The sequence below is a fragment of the Borostomias antarcticus genome (assembly GCF_949987555.1).
Source record: "Borostomias antarcticus genome assembly, chromosome: 17".
Lineage (NCBI taxonomy): Eukaryota > Metazoa > Chordata > Actinopteri > Stomiiformes > Stomiidae > Borostomias > Borostomias antarcticus.
In genome coordinates, this window is record NC_140250.1 from 18029645 (window position 1) to 18051767 (window position 22123).

Here is a 22123-nt window from a genome sequence, read left to right on the forward strand (position 1 = left end):
CCCTCAGTGAGCAGGATAGCACCTTGCATGGCAGCTGCCGCCATTGGTGTGTGAGCGTGTGTGTATGTATGTGTGAATGAGAGGCCATTGTAAAGCGCGTTGGATGAAAGCTCAAAATACTGCACAGTAAGTGTAGTCCATTTACCATGCAATATCCAATTATGATAAAATGTAGGTACAGTATGGGTTCACAAATTAGGAAGACAGAGAAAGGGTGGTTTGTTTATGGTTCCGTCTTCACATTTGCGTATATCCAAGTCATATTAAGAGGGTAAAGCAAAGTAGGAGTAGAAGTCATATCAAACAGAAGTACAGTCAACATGTGTGATTTGTATTGCTTTTTAATGTAGAAACGATAAAAGCCATACAATAAAGCAAATCAAAGGACGAGGTTCTGTACAGGCATAGTAGCTCATTCAAACATTCTATGTCAAGGCTGCGTAGTCAGAGTGGACACACTCCCGGAGATAACCCTTAGAGATAACCCAAGGAGATAACCTAAGAGATCACTCCGGGAGATACCCCTTTCGCATATAAACGTGAGACTAACATTTTGTTTCGTGGTAGAGGGTGTTTTTTTTTTTTTTAAACAAGCATTTTGCATACATTGCTCAGACAAAAAATAAACAAAGTTTCAACCCAGGTGTGTTGAACATATCACGGATGTCATGTGAGATCTATCAAAACAATAAATATATTATTTTATGTAGCTAAAGGCTGCTTAGGACGTAGTGGGTTTTGTGCAATGCTTTGCGTGAACACGGTAGATTCTGAAGAGAGTTAAGTTGATACAAAACATGACAGGTACTAGAAGAGTCTGTTTCTCAGAGCATGCGGTTTCTGGCTGTGCAATATTCTAACATTCTAGTTTAACTTTACTGTGACTGACTCATTTATAAGTGCTATACTTTCTCACTAGATTAAAGTAATTGACCGTTCAGTTTAAGTTGCTTCACCATCAGTATTATTATCAATTTCAATGAGGACAGTGAGAAGTTCAGTTAAACAGTCTTATACTGGGAATATAAAAAAGGCCAAGCACTATTGCAATTAGCAATTACCTACTGCGTTTCCTAATCAGTAAATGACAGTTTGGCAGTTAAAACACTGCATTGAAATACTTTGGATACTGGATTTCTTTAAAAGTAATGCTTGGTCTTACCACTAGAGAGCGACACATACCACAAATGTTTTTTTTCTTCTGGTCTTCAGGATTTAAATACTCCTGGTGGTGCTATTTAAACATGTCAACATGAAACCATGATTTCTGCTTCCATACATGCAAAGGACACACAGCAGGTCTGTTCATACTGAGAAGTATCACTGCCAAATAGGAAAAACGGAACTGCATTTTAAGTGCTAAACGCAACCATGTCTGTTAAGGCTATTGTCAACCCTGTGTTGGCACCTTTGTGGGATGAATCCAGTTGGGCTTTTGAGACAACACTTGCATCCCTCCTCATTCTCTACCGAGTGCAGCTTTTGACATTGAACATAACTAAAGAAATGCAGTGAAAAACAAGATTCCAAAACAACAGTGACAAGCTTTAAAAAATACACACACTTTACACCATATTATATATTTCAAATGCAGTTTGGAGTTCTTGTGATTTTCAAAGAGTTTTTTTTCTTTCTCGCTTTCAGTAATCTTGATGTCGACTATACAATACATGTATACAGGTATATGAGATATAACAGAGCCACAGAGCAAAAAATAAATATTTTTAGTCATGTTTTGAAGTTTTATATATATTTATATATGTATATTTATATGCATATAGCTTACTTTCGGGTATGATGTGTGGGTGTTAACAGTTAGGCCGGCTGATGCAACAGAAGCCTTTCTCTACTATCATGGCGTGAGGGAAGTCCTCAGAGGCTGGGACAGAACGCTGAACACAGTAGCGGTGTGACTCCGTTACTCCACAACTAGTCATCACACAAACCTGTTAGCCCTTCGGTGATGGGTAAGCCAAGAGGTCTTTGACATGTACAATGGCCACAGACTGACTCTGGGGGGGAAATATACTTCCTCCTCCATTAATTCCTTTCCTAATTTGGCAATTCTGTGATCGCCAAAGGAAGAAAACGTGATTGAAATTCTTCAGCATCCCTACCATGTAAATGGTGAAAACTTTATTCGTCAGACAATCCCTCCATCAGTCTGCTGGGGGATTCCCCATTAGAAATGAATCCATGTAGCATCATAGTAGACCCTGCTATTCCAGATAACACGTTGGGTTTGGACCCTGACCAGGTGAGTTACAGACCGACTGACCATGATGCCTCTGTCCCTTCCTCTGAAAGCAACTCTACCAACGGACTGGGGGGGAAGGAGAAAGAGCTACTGTATGGAGTATTTTGAAGCACAGTGTTTTTTGCCATTACAAATTTGGTCTTTTTGTTTTGTACGTAGCAGAGAGCAAGTATACTTTTTTTTCTTCTTTTTTTTCTTACAAAGCTCTTTAAAAAACAACAACATAGGTTTCAGGCCCCATGTCATACACAGACCCATCCAGAAAGCAATCTGTAATATTTACACTGAGTCACCTTGCCAGCATGCAAAATGTCCTCGGATACGCTTTGCAAGAAGGCAAAGATGCAAACATAAAGATTAAAATACATACAGTATCCGTACTTGTATATAGAAAGAAGAGGTTCAGTTTTTTGATTAAGCAGCCATATTTTACAAAATATTGTTTCAAAACAGACCTTCTTGACAGTGGGGTATTTGCCCTGACCACTTAAATCTTTGGTTGACCAGTTCGAAAGCCTGATAGATTTACAATCCCCTTTTACATCAAACAACTTAACTTCTTCTTTTTTTTCAAACAAAAAAACACATCACGCTCACTGACCTAATTTCCTCTCCCTGTTCTTCTGTTACCCTGCAAGAGAGGTCAACATGTCCTCCCGTCCTGACATCACACACAGCCACACCCCCAAACTGCACTTCCTCCACCCCCCTACTCATCTCCTTTCTGGAGTCCTTCCTCGGAGAAAAACATGCATGCGCACAAACTCTCAGACTCACGTTCACACACACACACACACACACACAAACACACACACACGTCCACACACTCACAGGTAAAAGACGAGAGCAGGAAAAAAACAAAGATGTGACACAAAATGAGAAAATACACAATCAAAAATATAACATAAGTGTCCTGTGTGGTTAACAAGAAAACAACGCCTCCGGAAAAACAAACAAACAAACAAATCAACAACAACACAGGAGCTCAGGGTCGCCGGAGCTCCGCCCTCATCGTTTCTGCGTGCCGATCATCACCTTGGAGACAAAGTTGACGATGGCGCTGGCGGGCTGGTCCGGGTCCAGCTCGGCGAAGAGATGGCTGACGTTGTCAGTTGTGCTTCCCTGCTTCCGAGCCACGAACCCAAAGAACCTGGAACCAGAACCAGCCAGAGACGGCCACTCATGAGGCTTCCATTCCGCCATGTCTCCTCTGCTACAGGTCACTTCCTTATTTAGTGTAATCAAACTTTATTGACATGTGTTTTAGTCTCTGAGCTATTAGTATTGTGTCCAAGAAACCTTTCTCAGTTTGTGTTTGGTCTAAGGAGTGGGGAGGGTTCATTGACTATATTTCAAGTTAAGGAGGTTATACTGCCCTCTTATGGCGGTGTGTAAAAAGGTTTTCCCTCCTTAATAAATACTGGCATGCACATTTATCGAATCAAGGCCGACAGCATGAAGGCGCTATGATACCTGAGAATATAAACCGCTAACTATGACACGCCGTAAATCTCAACTCAGGGCTGCCAGCGGTAGGGTTTACTTGCACGGGGGCAGACTCTTTCATCCGGGGCCAAGTCATCTATCCATCTGGTCCTCTACAGATTCTAGTCCTTTGAATTAGCCGCCATGCTTCCCTGAGTTTTGTGGCTGACTGAGTTCTCAGGTATCCATATCCTTTCTGCTCCCATTAAGGGGGAGAAGACAAGTGCATACTGTATGAGTCTCACTGGCCAACACAAGGAGGTGATGGAAGGACTAAGACAATGTAGGCCTACTGTACCACGACTATAACTAATGTAGGACTGCGACCATCTTTTGTCTGTGAGCCGACGATGGCTTAACGATGATCATGATGTCCATAGTCCTTCTGAGAAAAGTTACCGCTGAGCTGTTCAGTCGACTCTAACAAAGTTGCTGCTGTAACTGTAAAAGCTATAGAGCGTTCCGGAGGCAGTCGCTAATGTTTGAGCAGTTTCTCCCCTCAGTACAGGGAGGGGTATCCACCCCCAGCGGTCCAGACTACTGCACAAAACGCAAGTCTGCTTGGAATCTTTGCCTTAAAATACCCAGAGTTCACAGTGAGTGCAAGTAAGTAGAAGGGTTTATGGTCAATAGTACACTCTGAAGACATGTTGTGTGTGTAGGTATGCTGCTGTACTGTAGCACTGTAATAAATCTCATTTATACAGTTATGAAACTACAAGATATTGTGATGAAACATTTTTTATGCGGGACAAGTCAGAGTGACTAACCCCCAGAGTGTGAAATGCCCTGAGCTGATAGGCTCTCTCGTTCTTTTCCCAGCATGCAACCTGCTGTACATAAACTCTGACGGGACCCCAGGCCGTCGCCAAGGCAATCTGGATGTGTGTATATTGTGATGTATACAGTATATAGAGGATATAATATGATGTGTGTATATAGTGGTGTATATACAGTATATAGAGGATATAATATGATGTGTGTATATAGTGGTGTATATACAGTATATAGAGGATATAATATGATGTGTGTATATAGTGGTGTATATACAGTATATAGAGGATATAATATGATGTGTGTATATAGTGGTGTATATACAGTATATAGAGGATATAATATGATGTGTGTATATAGTGGTGTATATACAGTATATAGAGGATATAATATGATGTCTGTATATAGTGGTGTATATACAGTATATAGAGGATATAATATGTGTGTATATAGTGGTGTATATACAGTATATAGAGGATATAATATGGAAACGTACTTGGCTGTGCCTCCCTCGGGTTTTGTCCATCTGAAGAGAAACAGAGATGAAGAATGAATGATGAGACTGATGAACTGATGACACTTTATGAACTGTATGTTTGTGTATGTGTGCGTGCACGTGCATGCGTGTGTCTACGTGTGTGTCTGAATGTGTGTGTATGTGCACGTGTGCATGTGTGTGTGTGTGTGTGTATGCGCATGTGTGTGTACTGTATGTGTGTGTCTGAATGTGTATGTGTGTGTGTGTGTCTGAATGTGTGTGTCTGTGTGTATGCGCATGTGTGTGTATGTGTGTGTCTGAATGTGTGTGCGTGTGTGTGTATGCGCATGTGTGTGTGTGTGTGTGTCTGAATGTGCGTGCGCGTGGACACTCACTGCCTCTCCTGAGGGTCGATATCACAGAACGTGACAGTGTTAATAGGGTAGTGGCGCCGGAAAAAAAGCCTAAGAAAGGAAAAAACACAAGTTTAACAGCTGCAGCACTAGATTACGACCAAGACGGTTCAACTGAACATGCAGGTTAAAACCAACAGCTTCTACAGTCCTACTCACTACACACACGATTCGTTAAGAGAGGAACAACCACGCGACCGGACTAAAGGAAGGTGAGTCGGCGGTCTTACTTTCTCTGGTTGTCAGTGAGGGTGATGCCTTGGGCCGACACCTTGAAGTGCACAATGGTGGCAGTGGGCGGAGAGGTGGCGGCCATCGTCTCCGAGATCGCCTTGGCGACGGCCTGGGGTCCCGTCAGAGACTCCATCTCCACAGAGTTTATGTACAGCAGGTTGCATGCTGGGAAAAAAAAAAAAACGAGAGAGCCTATCAGCTCAGGGCATTTCACACTCTGGGGGTTAGTCACTCTGACTAACACAACGTCTTGTAGTTTCATAACTGTATAAATTAGATTTATTACAGTGCTACAGTACAGATGCATATGCCAGAGTTGTGTAGTAAAATTGCACATCATTGTGGTTAGGTTATTATTAATGTCAGACACAAAACACTACATTTCACAATTCATATTAGTGTATTTAACGTTCCTGCACGCGTTCTCAAATAGAACCACATTTACATGCAACGGGGTTCCACGTTATCCGTCCTGTCATGCTCTGTGGGACGGGGCTGGGGACAGACAGACGTCCGAGGGACAAAATAGAGTCAGAGACGCGACACACAGGCGGAAAGACTGAGGCGTTGTTAAGAAGGAGAGAGAGAGAGAGAGAGAGAGAGAGGGAGGGAGAGAGGGAGTGAGAGAGAGGGAGAGAGAGAGAGGAGGGAGAGAGAGGGAGAGAGAGGAGGGAGGGAGAGAGGGAGAGAGTGAGAGAGGGAGAGAGAGGAGGGAGAGAAAGAGGGAGAGAGAGAGAGGGGGAGAGAGAGAGGGAGGGGGGGAGAGAGGGAGAGATAGAGAGAGAGACTCGTAATGGGGCTTACTGCACACATGCACATACACACACACCTGCTGACACACTCATACGGTACATACTGTACACACACACACACACACTCGCAGACTTTGGAGACGGACATCAAGGGTGACTCCCTCTCTAGTCAAATGCAGCAGTCAGTCAGAGAACCAGGAGTTGCATGACAAGACAAAACCGTAGGGAAGGGCACGGGGTTTACCATGGGAGTCAGCAGGGGGCCTCTGCCCTATAGTGACAAGGAAGTGACATCAGAATCGGGGGACAACTACAAATGCAAAGTCGAAGGAGTCTTCCTTCACAGAGAAACCGACACACCGAACTCTCTGTTAACATTGACTTCAGGTCAGGTGCACTTGATTCAGTTGCTCTGCTCTGGACGGACGGTTTGCTCTTGTAGAACGAACAAATAATCAAACAATCTCAAGTCTGGTCGCCGTGTTTACCAGTTACACATTTGAATGGAGAGTCTGTTCTTGTGCAAAAATGAAAACGCATCTCTCACATTTTCACGAATGCAAGAGAAGTGAGATCCTCTCGTATGTACCTGCTCCCTGTTTGAGGAACTCTGCAGCTGGGTTGGTGGGCGTGGCGATCTCTGGCATCTCCTCGTGGAGGTCTGTGAGAGCACAGGAGGAGTGTAACCAAGAGAGAACATATACACACAAGAGAGAGACCGCATACACACAAGAGAGACTGCATACACACAAGAGAGACTGCATACACACAAGAGAGACTGCATACACACAAGAGAGACTGCATACACACAAGAGAGAGACTGTATACACACAAGAGAGTGACCACATACACACAAGAGAGAGACCGCATACACACGAGAGAGAGACCACATACACACAAGAGAGAGACCACATAGAGACCACATACACACGAGAGAGAGACCACATACACACAAGAGAGACCACATACAGTACACACAAGAGAGAGACTGCATACACACAAGAGAGAGACCACATACACACAAGAGAGAGACCACATACACACAAGAGAGAGACCGCATACACACAAGAGAGAGACCACATAGAGACCACATACACACAAGAGAGAGATGACATACACACAAGAGAGAGAAAGACAACATACACACAAGAGAGACCACATACACACATTACGGAACACGTGTAGGCCTTTTCACAGACCGACACTTCTACCAATTTACTCGTTCATATACGGACAGCGTATACATGAGTGTATAGACACACACACACATATACACACACACACACACACACACACACACACACCAGTCTCTTACCTCTGGTGGGGATGACCAGTTTGCAGGGCAAGGCCAGTGGAGTGATAGAGTGCTGGTACACCAGAGCAGACAGACAGCCTGTAGACACATGGACAGACAGACAGACAGAGAAGGGGGGGCGACCATGGGATTAACTCACCAGCTTGATCTCTATGTATGCCCACCCACACTGGCATATCATGTCTTCATATTAACATCCCCCACCCTTAAAAGCACTGCTATAGAATGGGCTTCCTACCATGGTCCTATGCAGAGTTAGCTAGCTAGCTAGCTAGTTAGCTTCGGTTTAAGTCTTGCGTCTTCCAACGCCCGCATGTGAAAGGGTGGAATCGAATCCAACACAGTAGCTCAAATAGGACCAGGGTTGACTAAACGTGTGTTTGGGTCTACGGTATTGGAACCAGCACTGTGAGAGGGAGAGATGGAGAGAGAGGGGGAGGGCTGGGCTAACACTCCGATCCCCACAGCTTCTCATGGGCAGCCATGCTTCAGTAACGGGCCTCAGAAACGGATGCTATGGAGCTCATGTAAGCCACCCAGCCCGGTGATTTCATTACTGTTCAGACCGTGCATGTGGAGGATGGGAAAAGGCCGTTTAGTCACAGCATACACACACACACACACACATACATACACACACGTATACACACACACACATGTACAACCACATACATACATACACACTCATGCGCGCATACACCTCTACACACACACACACCCACACACACATGTAATGTGGTCTGCCGATGAAATTAGAGGGGGAACATTTGAACTGTGTACTAAATGACTTCAACTGATCCCAGACTATAATTAGGATTAGACTTTATGGGGTTTGGGAGCGTTCTGCGCTCTCAGAGACAGACGTGGCGCGGAGACAGGGTCTGGACCGGTGAAACCGGAGCAGGACCGCCAGTCAGTCAACGATGATGTTACACTTCTGCAGTCTAGCCCCTAATGGAACTATATTCCAGAAAAGTACCATGTTGTCCCAAAACGGATTAATAACGATTATTAAGATAGCCAGGCTTTAATGAAAGAAGGATTGTTTAAAGGCAGCATTTTAAAACATTATTTTTGAGAAAGAATGTGTTTGAGAGTGCACATGTATGTATGAGAGTGTGTGGTTGTGTGTGTGCGTGTGTGTGTGTGTGTGAGGGGTCATCAGTGGACTCACCAAAGTAGGGCTCGTTGGGACAGCCCTTCAGCTTCACCCCCTTGGGGCTGGTCTCAATCAGGAAGTGCCTAACCAGCTCATTAGTGATGTCACCGGCTACCAGGGCCCCATGGGGACAAACATAGCAGAACAAGACCACAGAAACAACACACAATTAGCGGTACGGTAGACCGAGTAGACATTACCTCATGCATGTGCCATTAGAAATGAGTAGTAATTATCTTCTTTTTTTTAAAATCCCGCCCAACAACAGTCCGAATCAAAACACAACGAGTATGACGCTCAAAGGAAGGTATGATGTCAGAGAATGGTATGATGTCAGAGGCAGCTCGGGCTTTCCCTGAAAAAATTATAATTGTAGCGCTTTTTATCTAGCATGTCATGTTCCCCTCTTTGCATAGAACCCCCCCTGTAGCCAGAATGCAGTGGCTAGCTTTTCAGATGTTGGTCTCGCTGCACATTTGGATGTGGAGTTTCAGGACGACAATGAATGCAGTCTAAGAGATATCAGCATGGCCAGCAGCCAAGAACACTACACTACAGCACCGGACTGGAGTCAATGAAATCAATACATGCTTGAAAGGAGGGAGAGAACATATCCGCCAAAGCTAAACAGAATCAGGACCACGTAATAATAAAGTTGGTCTGGATTGAAAGGAAAACGGATCTTAAGAGTACGGACATGCATTCCAATCCACTCCCAGTACTACCGACTTATCCCTGCGCTTCCATCACTCCATATGCTATTGAAAGCACTGTGGGTGACTCCTCCTTTAAGACCAACTTTAATAATCCTCGGGGTGGGGGGGCGGGGGGGGTTGGGGCGATATGAAAGTGGTTTTTGATGAGGGGAGGAAAACCTGGTATTGTTTTCAGTCGTAGTGCGATCTGAATGTTAGGCTCAGTCCAGCCAAAGCCCGCGGGTGTTGGACGCCAGGAGATTCAGACGTATGGGTCCGAGGATTTGCTTTCGCAACGGGGTATGAAAAGGGCGATGATTCGCCGAAGGTGTTGATGAACCGAGCTAATATTACAAGGTCCAGTGTGTGTGTGTGCACCTACATCATACATTTTATAATCATCACGAAAACACATTTCTAACGTGTGTGTTTACACCTAAGTCATACATTTTATAATCGTCACGAAAACACATTTCTAACGTGTGTGCGTGCACGTGTTGGTGAGCGTGTGTGTGCACGTGTAGCAGATTCTAGAAGAAACGTATCCAACGTTGCATATACTGTAATGCTTTGGCCATTCCAAAACGGGCTGTGAGGGTGGGTGGATCGGAGCGGGGGGGGGGGGATGGCGGCTCGGAGCCAGGAGGGGGCGCCGTACCTTTCTTGCTCTGTTGCACGGAGGGCGGGGGGGAGGCCACCTTCATGGCCAGGCCGTACGCCCCCCGGAACGAGTGGCTGTCTCGGATCACGAACGCCCCGGGCTCTCTCTCTCTCAGCAGGCTGATGGCTGGAACATGAACACACAGGATTAGCACACGCAACGCAATTAGGCCCACAGATACAGGAGGTCTCATGGTTGGCTATGGGGAGGGAGGGAGGGAGGGAGAGGGGGCGGAGAGAGAGAGAGAGTGTGTGTCTGTGTGTGTGAGAGAGAGACTGTGTGTGAGAGAGAGGTAGAGACTGTGTGAGAGAATAGAAGAACGAGGGAGGTTGACTACGAAGGGAGGAGCGTCGCAGATGGGAGGAATACAAGAAAGAAAGAAAGAAAAAAATAAAGAAAGAGAGAGACAGAGAGAGAGACTGTGTGAGAGAGAGAAAGAGAGAGAGAGTGTGTGTGTGTCTGTGTGAGAGAGACTGTGTGAGAGAGAGGTAGAGACTGTGAGAAAGAAAGAGAGAGAGAGTGTGTGTGTGTGTATGTGTGTGTGTGTGTGTGAGAGAGATAAGAGTTAGACTGTGTGTGAGAAAGAGAGAGAGTGTGTGGGTGTGAGAAAGAGAGAGAGATAGAGAGAGAGAGGTAGACTGTGTGTGAGAGAGAAAGAGAGAGAGTGTGTGTGTGAGAGAGAGAGAGAGGTAGAGACTGAGAGAGAATAGAAGAACGAGGGATGAGGTTGACTACGAAGGGAGGAGCGTCGCAGATGGGAGGAATACAAGAAAGAAAGAAAGAAAGAAAGAAAGAAAGAAAGAAAGAAAGAAAGAAAGAAAGAAAGAAAGAAAGAAAGAAAGAAAGAAAGAGGGATGATAGAGCGAGCGTGTGGAGGGAGAAAGGAAGACGCGTTGTAATGAAAGACAACGGCGCAGTGTTGCCTGTGAAGGATAGGATGTGTAATGCATCCTAACATGCTGCTCTGAACACAGTCCTGCTCACATGTGACAGCCTGAGGACGCTAAGCAAGATTGATGAAGAGCACAGGCAGACGCTCTCTGGCCACCGGCCACTAACACACTACATATGTGTGTGTGTGTGTGTGTGTGTGTGTGTGTGTGTGTGTGTGTGTGTGTGTGTGCGCGCATGTGTGTTGTATGTATATGGGATCCAACTCTGTATTTGTGTGTGTGTATTGTGTTTATAGTGTGTGTGTGTGTGTGTGTGTGTGTGTGTGTGTGTGCGTTGGGGGGTTGAGCATTGTGGTCAGTATGGCTATTACAGTGTGTGTGGTGTCCGTGCCTATGCGTGTGTATGTGTGTGTGCGCGCGTGTGCGTGTGTATGTGTGTGTGTGTGAGAGAGGAAGACGTGTGTGATGTCATTGCAGCTGAGCATGTGCTAGTGCTTAGCGCTGTATCTCCAGTGCAGATGATCTAATCCAATAAGAGCCGTGAGCAGAACCAGATGCTGGACCAGCGAGCCCTGACCTCACATGGCAACACAACAGAACAGGGTCATTTAGGACATGAGGAAGGATCTAATCGGGTTTGAATCACGGCTTCCTGATTCACTAGGGGGTTCATATTCATCACAAACAATAATTGACATTACCCCAACCATTCAAAAAGATCCTGCAACTGTAATCCCTACTGTACAACAAGGAATTCCAGACAACCACGAGAATTGGATTGAACTGGCCGTTTGTTGAAGACTGGGGGCCATCGAGTCAAGATCTGCCTAAATTGGATCAATTATATGGAGGATTAGCTCCATCACTTCCTTGTTTACATGGCTGTTTACTGGAATCCAGACATAGAGGTGAGGGTGAAGCTTCCCCACCAAACGACTCTACATCGCCTGGTCCTAACACATGGTGCTCATCTCTTCCTGAACATGTTTTCTGCAGATGTGATGTAAAATGAAGAAGTTCACGCATGGCTGCCTTGACTGTCGAGGCCTATATGGTTGTCTAACCTGGGTGAAACCCAGCAGTCACAAATCCTTAAAAATTGAATGATAAAGTCGCACTGAAATGAAAAAGCATTCTGTCCCATTTTGGTTCACATAATTGGTCATAGTGTTCACCTATTCAACGATGTATGCCAAAAACATTACAAAATTCTACTTTTGTTGTAATCTTATATCAAAGTATATAATTTCTTACTTCCTGGAAAACGGTAGGTCACGTGCAATTACGACAACAGGTACCTTAGATTTTAGGCCAATAATCTCAAGACATCCACCCGTCAATCAACACTATCCTTTTATCAAATCTGTCTAAAGTTCTTAAAACCCGTCAACTTGTCAATGTTCCAATCAAATTCCTTGAAACATTATGTCCCACCCTCATAGCTTGTTTGCGTCGGAAATACGTCAAACTACGGAAGTTAGATGATCTCAAACGTCCGTTTCTGTGCGACTTTAATAAACAACACACGTATGCACCTGCATGTCAGATACTCTGTCCAGGAAAGGAAACAGGATATTGGACTAAGACTCACCCTGCTCACGGGAGATGTCGGGCTTGTACCAGAACTTCGTTGTGTCCTGGACAAACTTCACATTCAGCTTGGTCTCTGGACTCCCGTCTGCAACAGAACACAGATGGACCCTCCAGTTAAAACCACGCACGCCACGGCAATACATTCTGAAATAAATAAACAGAATCTTCTACCGCTCCGTACAGGATTACAGTATACTGTAAGACCAATAAATATGTGGAGGTTAACAGTGTGTGAATAACTGTACTATTTACAGAACCTTGTTACAGCAATTCTAGTAAATATTTTCATCTTGGCTTGGGCAAACCCTGAGCAAACAGCCGTGTTTAGATTTCCTCACTGTGTCCCTAACCATATTAGTACTGTATATTATTACTATGTAGTAACCATATTAGTACTGTATATTATTACTATGTAGTAACCATATTAGTACTGTATATTAGTACTACAAAGTAACCATACTAGTAGCTGCTCTCCCTTCGTTTTCATTTCGTTTTATTAGGATCCTTATTAGCTGCCAGCTAGTCTTCCTGGGGTCGGCGTTCCAGCCCTACAGTACTAGATCACAAGCGTACCAGCAACACAGACCAGGAATGAAGTACTACAGTGTACCAGCAACACAGACCAGGAATGAAGTACTACAGTGTACCAGCAACACAGACCCAGAATGGCTGCCAGCGACCCGGGAAGGAAGCCAGCTCCATCGCACCACAGTATCTGGACCCGGCTGCCCAGAGAAGAGCGTTCCCTCATCTGGACCCGGCTGCCCAGGGAAGAGCGTTCCCTCATCTGGACCCGGCTGCCCAGGGAAGAGCGTTCCCTCATCTGGACCCAGCTGCCCAGAGAAGAGCGTTCCCTCATCTGGACCCAGCTGCCCAGAGAAGAGCGTTCCCTCATCTGGACCCAGCTGCCCAGAGAAGAGCGTTCCCTCATCTGGACCCAGCTGCCCAGGGAAGAGCGTTCCCTCATGTGCTCCCAAATATGTTTACCGAAGAAGGGGTCCGCTAGGAAGAGCCAGCTAAGCTAAACCTCCGGCAGTGTGACTGCATCCACTTCCACAGCCATCTACCCCTCTACTCACTCTGCTCCACATCGCAGCTAATAAAACCTTATCAGTACGGAGTAGATATATTTGTGAGATTTACAGTAGAACCTACTTTACAATGCCACTGTTATCGCCCTGTTGAGGAAAACGTATGACGTTCATCTGCTTGTAAGGCTGACTAATGGAATCGTTTGTGGAGATCTGAAGCCTACAGATGGATAACCATATAAGTGCCATTTACATGTACTATTGTGTTACTGTTTTTTAACCTCAGTATCTTCTGACTTTTACTGTACATCAGAAGAGGGTTTAATGCATACAGTAGCTCTCCATAGAAGACATTGCGTACTTGCAAGTCTGTATTCTACATCTCTTGCTGATCAAGCACTCCTCAGAAAATCAAAACTGATTTGTTTGTCTCCCTGACAAAGGACTTTTGTTTATGTCCATCATGACCATAACGCCTCAATAAAGGTATTTTATATTTTTAAGAGAATGACTTTGAGCTTTATTTGATATTTGCACATATATGGTTATTCGTCTATAGGCGTCATTTATGGAAACGTTTTTACTGTTATTGCAATAATGAAGTAGTGGTTAAGTTCACTTGCCCGCCATGTTGAACTTGGAGAAGTCTGGGAGGGTGTGGAAGTAGCTGGGGGTGCTGGGGGACGACATCTTCCCGTTGAGGGTCCCGTATGAGAGACCCCCGTTGGGCCTCTCCCCGCTCGACATGCGCCTCTTCTCCGGCAGCTGGGGCTGAGTAGTGGGCGGGGCGTGCGACACGCCCTGCCAGAGCCCCGCCGCCAGCATCCCCCCGTCGAGGTATCCGGCGGGCGACAGCGGGAAGGAGGGCGTGGCCGGGCCGTGGTACCCCGAGGAGCTGCTCTGGCGGGAGAGGGCGCCGTGGCGTTCGTCGGGCGTGGTGTAGCCGCTGTGTAAGGGGTGGCGGTCCAGACTCGGGCTGCGCTGGGACACCTGGGAGACGGACGGGTGTCGGGCGAGCGCCGGGCTGCCCCCCTGGAGGAGGGGCTGGGTCAGGGAGGGCTGGCGGCTGAGGACAGGGCTACGCTGGGAGACATGTCCCAGGGAGGGCTGCCTGTTGAGGACAGGGCTGCTCTGTGTCCCTTGGGACACGGACGGCTGCGGGAGGCGGTAGAGCGTCGGGCTGCCGCCCATCACCCCGGCGTCGGGGGAGGGGGAGGAGCCGAGAGCCGGGGACAGCCGGCGGACCGAGGCGGGGCTGCCCTCCTGCGTGGCAGCGGCGGCCCGGCGCGGGAAGGCGGGGCTACGGGGGAGGTCGGAGGTCGGCGTCGGGCGTGTGGCGCGCGGGCTCTCGTGCGCCGGGGGGTGGGCGGGCGCCGCGTCGACCTGGGCGGGTTCCAAGCGGGGGAGGGCGGGGTCGGGGGAGAAGTAGCTACCCTGGAGGCCGGGGTGGGCGTGGCCGATGGTTCCCAGATAGGATGGGGATGACGAGCTGCTGGGGACCAGGTAGGAGGGGGTCGGGGTGACCGGAGTCTGATACGAGGGGGTGGGGGTGGGATAGGCACCCTCCGAAAGCTGGGGGCGGAAGGCGGAGTCTGTGGTTGTCCGCGGCGGCGTGCTCGCGCTGCTGTCCGCCAACGGCTGGTCTCTGAGGACGAAAGAAAGGAGAGAGAATGCAACTTTTAGAACGCCATCTTTTACAGCATCCAGAAAGTTCTGCAATAATGCAGCCCGAAATATACAGTAGGGATCGTGTCACTTGTGTTCAGAGTCCGCGTTTATAAACAACTTACCCCTCTGAGCTGTTTATGGGGCTGCTTCTGGACAGTGGGGGGTGTAGAGGATGGGAGGAGGGGTCAGGGGTCGTCTGTCGGGCCGGCGTGTCTCCTGATTGGCCGAGGCTCGCAGGCGCTGTGGGCTGGACACTGCCTGCCGCTGCTGACCTGGCCACCGACTCCACGTAGCTCCGCGGCTCTGAGGAGTTGAGATGGGTTCAATCAGAGCGACGGCTAGCCTAGCCTAGCCTAGCACGCACAGTGTCCCTCGAGAAACCATTCATTCCAGACAGCAGGCAAACAGAAAACACAAACGTTAAAACAACAATTTAGGGAAAACGGGTGAAATGAGCGCTTGTTGATGGAATGAGGAGCTACTCTGCTGTTGCGGAGACTTGAATAACCCCGTGAATCCATCCTCCACCTTATCACCAGCCGCCCGTGAAGCCAACACGGACCCCCCCTGTCCTGCTGTAACGTCTCAACCTGCCCCCCCCCCCCCCCCCCCGTCAAGCCAACACGCCCTCCCCACCCCTGTCCTGCTGTAACGTCTCAACCTGCCTCCCGCATGAGAACGCGTCCCTGCGTTGTCGTGAGACGCGCGCAACACAACACATCTGCTGCATGGCCTCCCTCCCAGGTTGTCAATGATGTTTATAAGATATCTTAACAGGGGGACGACCTGCTACGTCTCAAGTCCGCTCGGCAGAGCCCCAATCCTTGGAGGGGGGGGGTGGGGGGGGGGGTGGCATTGAACCTGATCCGTTTTTCTAGAGTGAAATGAATGACCTGCAATGCGATGTGTATTCGCAAGAAACGTGGAAAGGATTTTAAAGAGAGCGTCGTGGGGGAAAAGCTCATCCTTGCCGGGAGGAAGGCACACTCAGACGGTGTGGTTGCGCACGGGTGTGAGGTGAGGTGAACAGGTGGGGCTGAGGGGTGAGGAAGGGGCCTGTGGGACCGTCTGTGACAGGGGCCCCGGAGGGGGAGAGGCCTGTGGGACCGTCTCTGACAGGGGCCCCGGGGGGGGGGAGGGGCCTGTGGGACTGTCTCTGACAGGGGCCCCGGGGGGGGGGGAGGGGCCTGTGGGACCGTCTCTGACAGGGGCCCCGGAGGGGGAGAGGGGTAAGGGAGAGGCCTGTGGGACCGTCTCTGACAGGGGCCCCGGGGGGGGAGAGGGGTGAGGGAGAGGCCTGTGGGACGGTCTGTGACAGGGGCCCCGGAGGGGGAGAGGGGTGAGGGAGGGGCCTGTGGGACGGTCTCTGACAGGGGCCCCGGAGGGGGAGCTGGGAGTGATGGATGTCCTGATGCTCTGGAGATGTTCTTACCTCCATCAGCCTCACTACTCTGGTCCTCTGAGGGGCAGCGAGGGAGAGGGGGAGGAAAGAGAAGGACGAGGAGAAGAGAAGGAGAGAGAGGAGGAAGAGGAGAGAAGGAAGAGGAGAAGAGAAGGAGACAGAGAAGGAAAGAGGAGGAAGAGGAGAAGAGAAGGAGACAGAGAAGGAAAGAGGAGGAAGAGGAGAAGAGGAGACAGAGAAGGAAAGAGAAGGAAGAGGAGAAGAGAAGGAGACAGAAGGAAAGAGGAAGGGAGGAAGAGAGGGAAGGTGTGGGAGAAGGTAGGTGTGTGAGGGAAGATGCGGGCAGAGAAACAGAAGACAGTTGATATCAAAGCCAGCGTGTGCTCGTGTGTGTGTGCAAAGGTGTGTGTATGTGTGTGTGTGTGTGTGTGTGCATAGGTGTGTGTGCGCCTGCATAGGTGTGTGTGTGTGCGTAGGTGCGTGTGTGCACGTGCATACGTAGATGTGTGTATGCGTGCATACAGTAGGTGTGTGTGTGTGTGCGTAGGTGTGTGCAATGTTTTTTCAGCCACTGCTTCAGGGTCCCCTGAGAAATCCCAGGGCCGAGTCAAGCCCAACACCTCATCCAGTCAGAAGATCTCACCGCTCCTGCTTCCACTGGAGTAAAACACTCCATAAAGACTTATACGGGACATCATAAAACAAATAAAGTTCAAAGCAGAAGTTCACAGAAGTTCAAAGAGGTCATTTAATCAATGATAATATTCCCGGGGGCCCTCTCCAGTATAGCTGTTGGCAGTCTAACCTACGCCTCAACATGAGCTGTTGCTTTGAAGACAAGATTAACATGCAACCCTAGAAAGGTGACCCATATATCAAGCCTTTATACACATTCTAGCGTTGCTAAACCCAACCCAATATAACCGCACACGAGACGAAAACACTGCTCGATTTACAAATAGGGGCTCGCTGTTTCACAGAAGAGGAGTACAGGGCAGTAAAACCCCAAATAAAGAGGCGGTGTGGATATGCAACCCAAATATATTTTTAGGTGAAGGAGCGGACTGTTGACAGGTCTTACGGGTCGTGTTGCTAAACCAGCAGCTTGCAGCGAGGCTTTGTCTCTGGGCTGAAACAACAATATATCCTCGGCTCGGAGCGATTAAGGGGCGGTGTTTGAGCAATGCCAGGTACAGTGGATGTGCCACATTTCGAGGCCGTGTACAGTAAACGGCTTAAGAAGCGAACACCTTCTAGGGGCGGTTAGTTTCGACCACCCAGGCACCAAAACGAAGTGGCGTTAGGCTATCAAGATCAACAGGCTGTCCAAATCAGCCGAGCTGTGGAGGAGTAGCAGCAGCCTCTGTAAATTAGATGAGGCTCTCCTACAAGCTGGCAGACCATCGACGGGCTGCTTCCTGGGCTTAGATAGCGTGTTTTTGCCGACTCACCGGAGCCGCTCTGGTTGAGGAGGATCTCAGCCGGGTTGTGGGGTTTCAGGCCCAGGGCGGAGAGGGGGGTCTTCGCCAGACCGGGCGGGGACCGGCCTACGGGGAGAGAAACGCGTTTAGACGGTTGTTAGGATGAATTCGAGGTTTTACTTGAACAGTCTTGACAGTAAACACCTGTGCGTGTGTGAGTGTGTGTGTGTGTGTGTGTGCTGTGTTTACAGGTGGCTGTGCATTTGTATGTGTAGGCTAATCTGTATTTTGGTAGAGAATAGTATCTTTCTGATCACTCCAGTGCTAGCTACCTAAATACGTTGTTTACGTACATACATTCCTATACACAGGTGCCAAGCTGTCAAGACATCAAAATAAACAACACAGTAATACAAACATATGCGACATCACTGACATAGGTAGAGGTGGGAAGGGTGTCGCCTCATGCTCTGTGGGAGGGACATACATGCAGGTGACCAATCACAAGCCTCCGGGTGTGACACTGTCATATCCTACCATTGTGAGAATGAGTGCCGTGCACATGAACACACAGCAGAGCCAGGGTCAAATCCAGGTCAGTAACCCATAATCAGCAGTTGGTTACACATTTCAGTTAGCCCTGAGTCAGCTCTGTTTAAAAACATCGCTTTGATATAAAAAATTAAGCACAAATAAAATATTGGCCAGACTGCAACAACAGCAGTTCAATCCATGACTTGGAGCATCGATGCAGTTCAAATGATTCTGTTGTTGTTTCACAACTGCCAAAGGCCGCCCAAATACAGTAACTCTGGATAACAGCTTTAAGAATTTAATGTTCTCATCAATATACATTATCTCTTTCTTTTCAAAATCCATGTTGAAACTGACCATAAACTGACCTGAACTCTGTTTCTTTATTAAAGCAAAACTAATCACTCAAAGATGGCCACACTAACAAATGATTACAACAACAACAACAAACATATTGACAGCACTGGACAGGACATATGGCTTGACAATTAAGGCCGTTGGGTGGGAAAAATAAACAATGTGTACCTGGCAAACAAGAGACTGATGGGGTACATGTTCACACACAGTTCACATTCATTTGGAGAGCAACACCCATGACGACAATGACTATTTGATTGGCTGTTTATTTTTCTGTACCGTATGTACAGGAAAATGTGTGTGTGTGTGTCTGTTTATATATGTACTGAAAGAGTGTGAGCCGTTAATGACGTTTCTTGTGTGTGCGCAGCGTTCACACACGCGCATGTCCACTGGGTGCTGCTCTCCTGCTGCATGCTGGGTAAAGCGGTGCAGGGCTGTGGTTGGCCGAGGGAATGGGCGGGGGGTGGGGCAGGGTCATCTCAGGGTCACTAGAAGCCTGGGGGTAAAATGGCCGACACTGTGGGACAGTGAGACTACTGTAGGAACGTGCATCCTCCACTTACCAAAGAATCCAAATCAATTCTTTGTATGGTTGCCTAAATGCCTCGTGTTGGGGTTTGTCGAGGGGACATTTGGGGACTGTGCTCTGAATATTTACTCTTGTGCGCTACAGTAGTAATAGGGACGTGTGTTGCTCTGGTAGCCCATAAGTACTGATCCAGAATCAGCTGACCAAACTAGGTGTATTATAACTAAGTATTGTAAATGGGATTGATAACCACAAACTGATCCTGGATCTGCACTAATGGATCACAGTTAACTACACCATTAGCTAGAGAGAGAGAGAGAGAGAGAGAGAGGAGGGAGAGAGAGAGAGAGAGAGAGAGAGAGAGAGAAATCCAACACTGTCGACTGCCTCCCAAAAATCATCCAACCATAACCTCGCGTTACGATTCATATATAGCGCTTACAAAACGAGAGAGCCCATAACAGCACCACATATCGAACACATACAGTACAGTACATACAGTATCACAAATGAACACACTCCCAGTTTCTAAGCATTTCTGCCGGAGAAGCGTGTGAATCAGATTTGTGAACAGGGACTGTAGCTTCTAACCTGAACAGCCATAGCATTACGAGACATGTTGGAATCTCTGTTTACACTGGAACAAATAAATGCGTAGAGTGTTCAGGTTTCCTTACACCGCAGAGGGAGGTAAAACACTGGGGTATCTTTTATGAGGTGGTTTTATGGGCGGGCCTCGGGGGTAAATACTGTATGCAGAGGCGGACGATGATGTCATCTGAAAGTAGCAGCGTTGGGAATTGACATGTTACTTAATAGGGGGCTATAAGGGTTTATGCGTAGGAGGAGTGTGTATGTCTGTTTAGTAATGTGCCTTTGTGTGTGCGTGCGTGTGTCTGTGTTTAGGTGTGTGTGTGTGTGTGTGTGTGTGTGTAGGTGTGTGTGTGTATGTCCATGTGTCAGTGCTTACAGCCAAGGCTGGGTGGGCCAACGCTACTGTTCTGTGTGACCAACAGCACACTCTCGGTATGCCCAGTGCATTATGGGACAGATGACAGAGAGGCAGGCGAGGCGTGGGATTCTGTCTTTAAAGAATAGGACGTCTCAGACATTGATGCGCACAATGCCAGACCGTGTGGACAATTCTGAATTATTCTACACTTCCTACTCAGATACATTTGAGTCGGGAGGTGGTTGTGGGAAATGTAGTTCTTAAACGTTACTTTTTGATGAGGTAGTATGCACAAGGTGAAAGATAACCACCCTTTTTCTCTACTATTTGAATTGGGTCAATGATGAAGGCCCATCGTCAGTTAGCCTAAGAGACACATTCCCTAAGGCTCTAACAATAACATGGCTTTCATTTTGCTCTGAAAGAAACCAGAGAGTTTCTTTGACGTTTGCATGTTTTGAGAAAGAGAGAAGGGGAAACATGTTATTGTCCAGAGTTCAAACTCTCCACCACACTGATAGAGTCTGTTGACTCTCGAGTTGAAAAGCCGGTCATACCGCTAAAAGTTTCTACATTAGCACACTGAACCTGAACATAACTGTATCGAAGATGTGACATGTCCTACTGTATATCCACTAGAATCGATATACTGTATCCATAAATACTTCTCTGCCCTATGAGTTGGATGCTAGCTCCATAACTGCATACTTCAGATAAGACTAACCTTCCCCCTATGCAACTTCAATGTATCACGAGTTTAATCAAATCTGACCCTGCATCAGAGGTTGAGGGTGACCTGGATCTATTCATTCCCTATCTGGCCCTGAGCGCCACAGTGCCCTCTGCCAGCCGGGAGGGGAACTTACACAGGTTGAAGTAAGGGGTTTGAGGCGACACAGGGAAGGTGGGGGTTTGGGGGAACACCGACACCTCACCACCAAGGCCGGGCGGGGGGCTGACCATGCCCCCATCCAGCTCCTCGAACGCCTCCCTGTAGCTGTGCATGTGTCTCTGGAGGGCGGGGACACAAGGACACACGCGCACACACACGCGCACACACACACACACACAAACACAGACACACAGTTTTCATAAAATGTCATCAATTCATCAAAGTCTCGTCATTCTTTATCTCTCTTTTTGTCTTCAGAAGGACACACACACGCATTATACACACTCACACACACAAACACACGTTAGTCTTCATTAAAATCCTAATCAATAAAGGGGGATACAGACATACACACATACAGAGGAGCGGAGCACGGTACCTCCTTGGGCCGCCCCCCGGGGTTCAGCGCGATGGCGTTGACGAACTCCGGCGAGACGCAGCGCACGGGGGAGCGGAGTGGGCCGCCGTCCTGGGCGGGGCCTCCGTCGTGGCCGTTCTGGTACTGCCCCTCGCTGGTGGTACGGCGGCGAGGCGGGGCCGACGTCTCGTCCAGCGACGCCTCGCGGGATTGGACGCCTGGTGAGACAACACGCGGATCACATCGCCATCCTCCGACCCGACCTCG

The 22123-nt window shown here is 48.0% G+C and overlaps 1 protein-coding gene across 1 annotated transcript in view; it reads right to left on the reverse strand.

Moving 5' to 3' along the window:
- Nucleotides 1–536: 536 nt before the first annotated feature.
- tns1b (tensin 1b) overlaps nt 537–22123 on the reverse strand; it is a gene marked incomplete at its 5' end in the record, with an annotated part of 185352 nt that continues 163765 nt past the window's right edge. The window contains 15 exons of the mRNA XM_084452037.1: nt 537–3407; nt 5013–5042; nt 5390–5458; nt 5638–5806; nt 6638–6664; nt 6983–7054; nt 7709–7786; nt 8883–8978; nt 10221–10349; nt 12708–12794; nt 14364–15385; nt 15531–15711; nt 18262–18357; nt 21473–21617; nt 21878–22074. Of these exons, the coding sequence (XP_084308163.1) occupies nt 3266–3407; nt 5013–5042; nt 5390–5458; nt 5638–5806; nt 6638–6664; nt 6983–7054; nt 7709–7786; nt 8883–8978; nt 10221–10349; nt 12708–12794; nt 14364–15385; nt 15531–15711; nt 18262–18357; nt 21473–21617; nt 21878–22074 (2540 nt within the window). The 3' untranslated portion in view covers nt 537–3265. The remainder of the gene's footprint in view (nt 3408–5012; nt 5043–5389; nt 5459–5637; nt 5807–6637; nt 6665–6982; nt 7055–7708; nt 7787–8882; nt 8979–10220; nt 10350–12707; nt 12795–14363; nt 15386–15530; nt 15712–18261; nt 18358–21472; nt 21618–21877; nt 22075–22123) is intronic.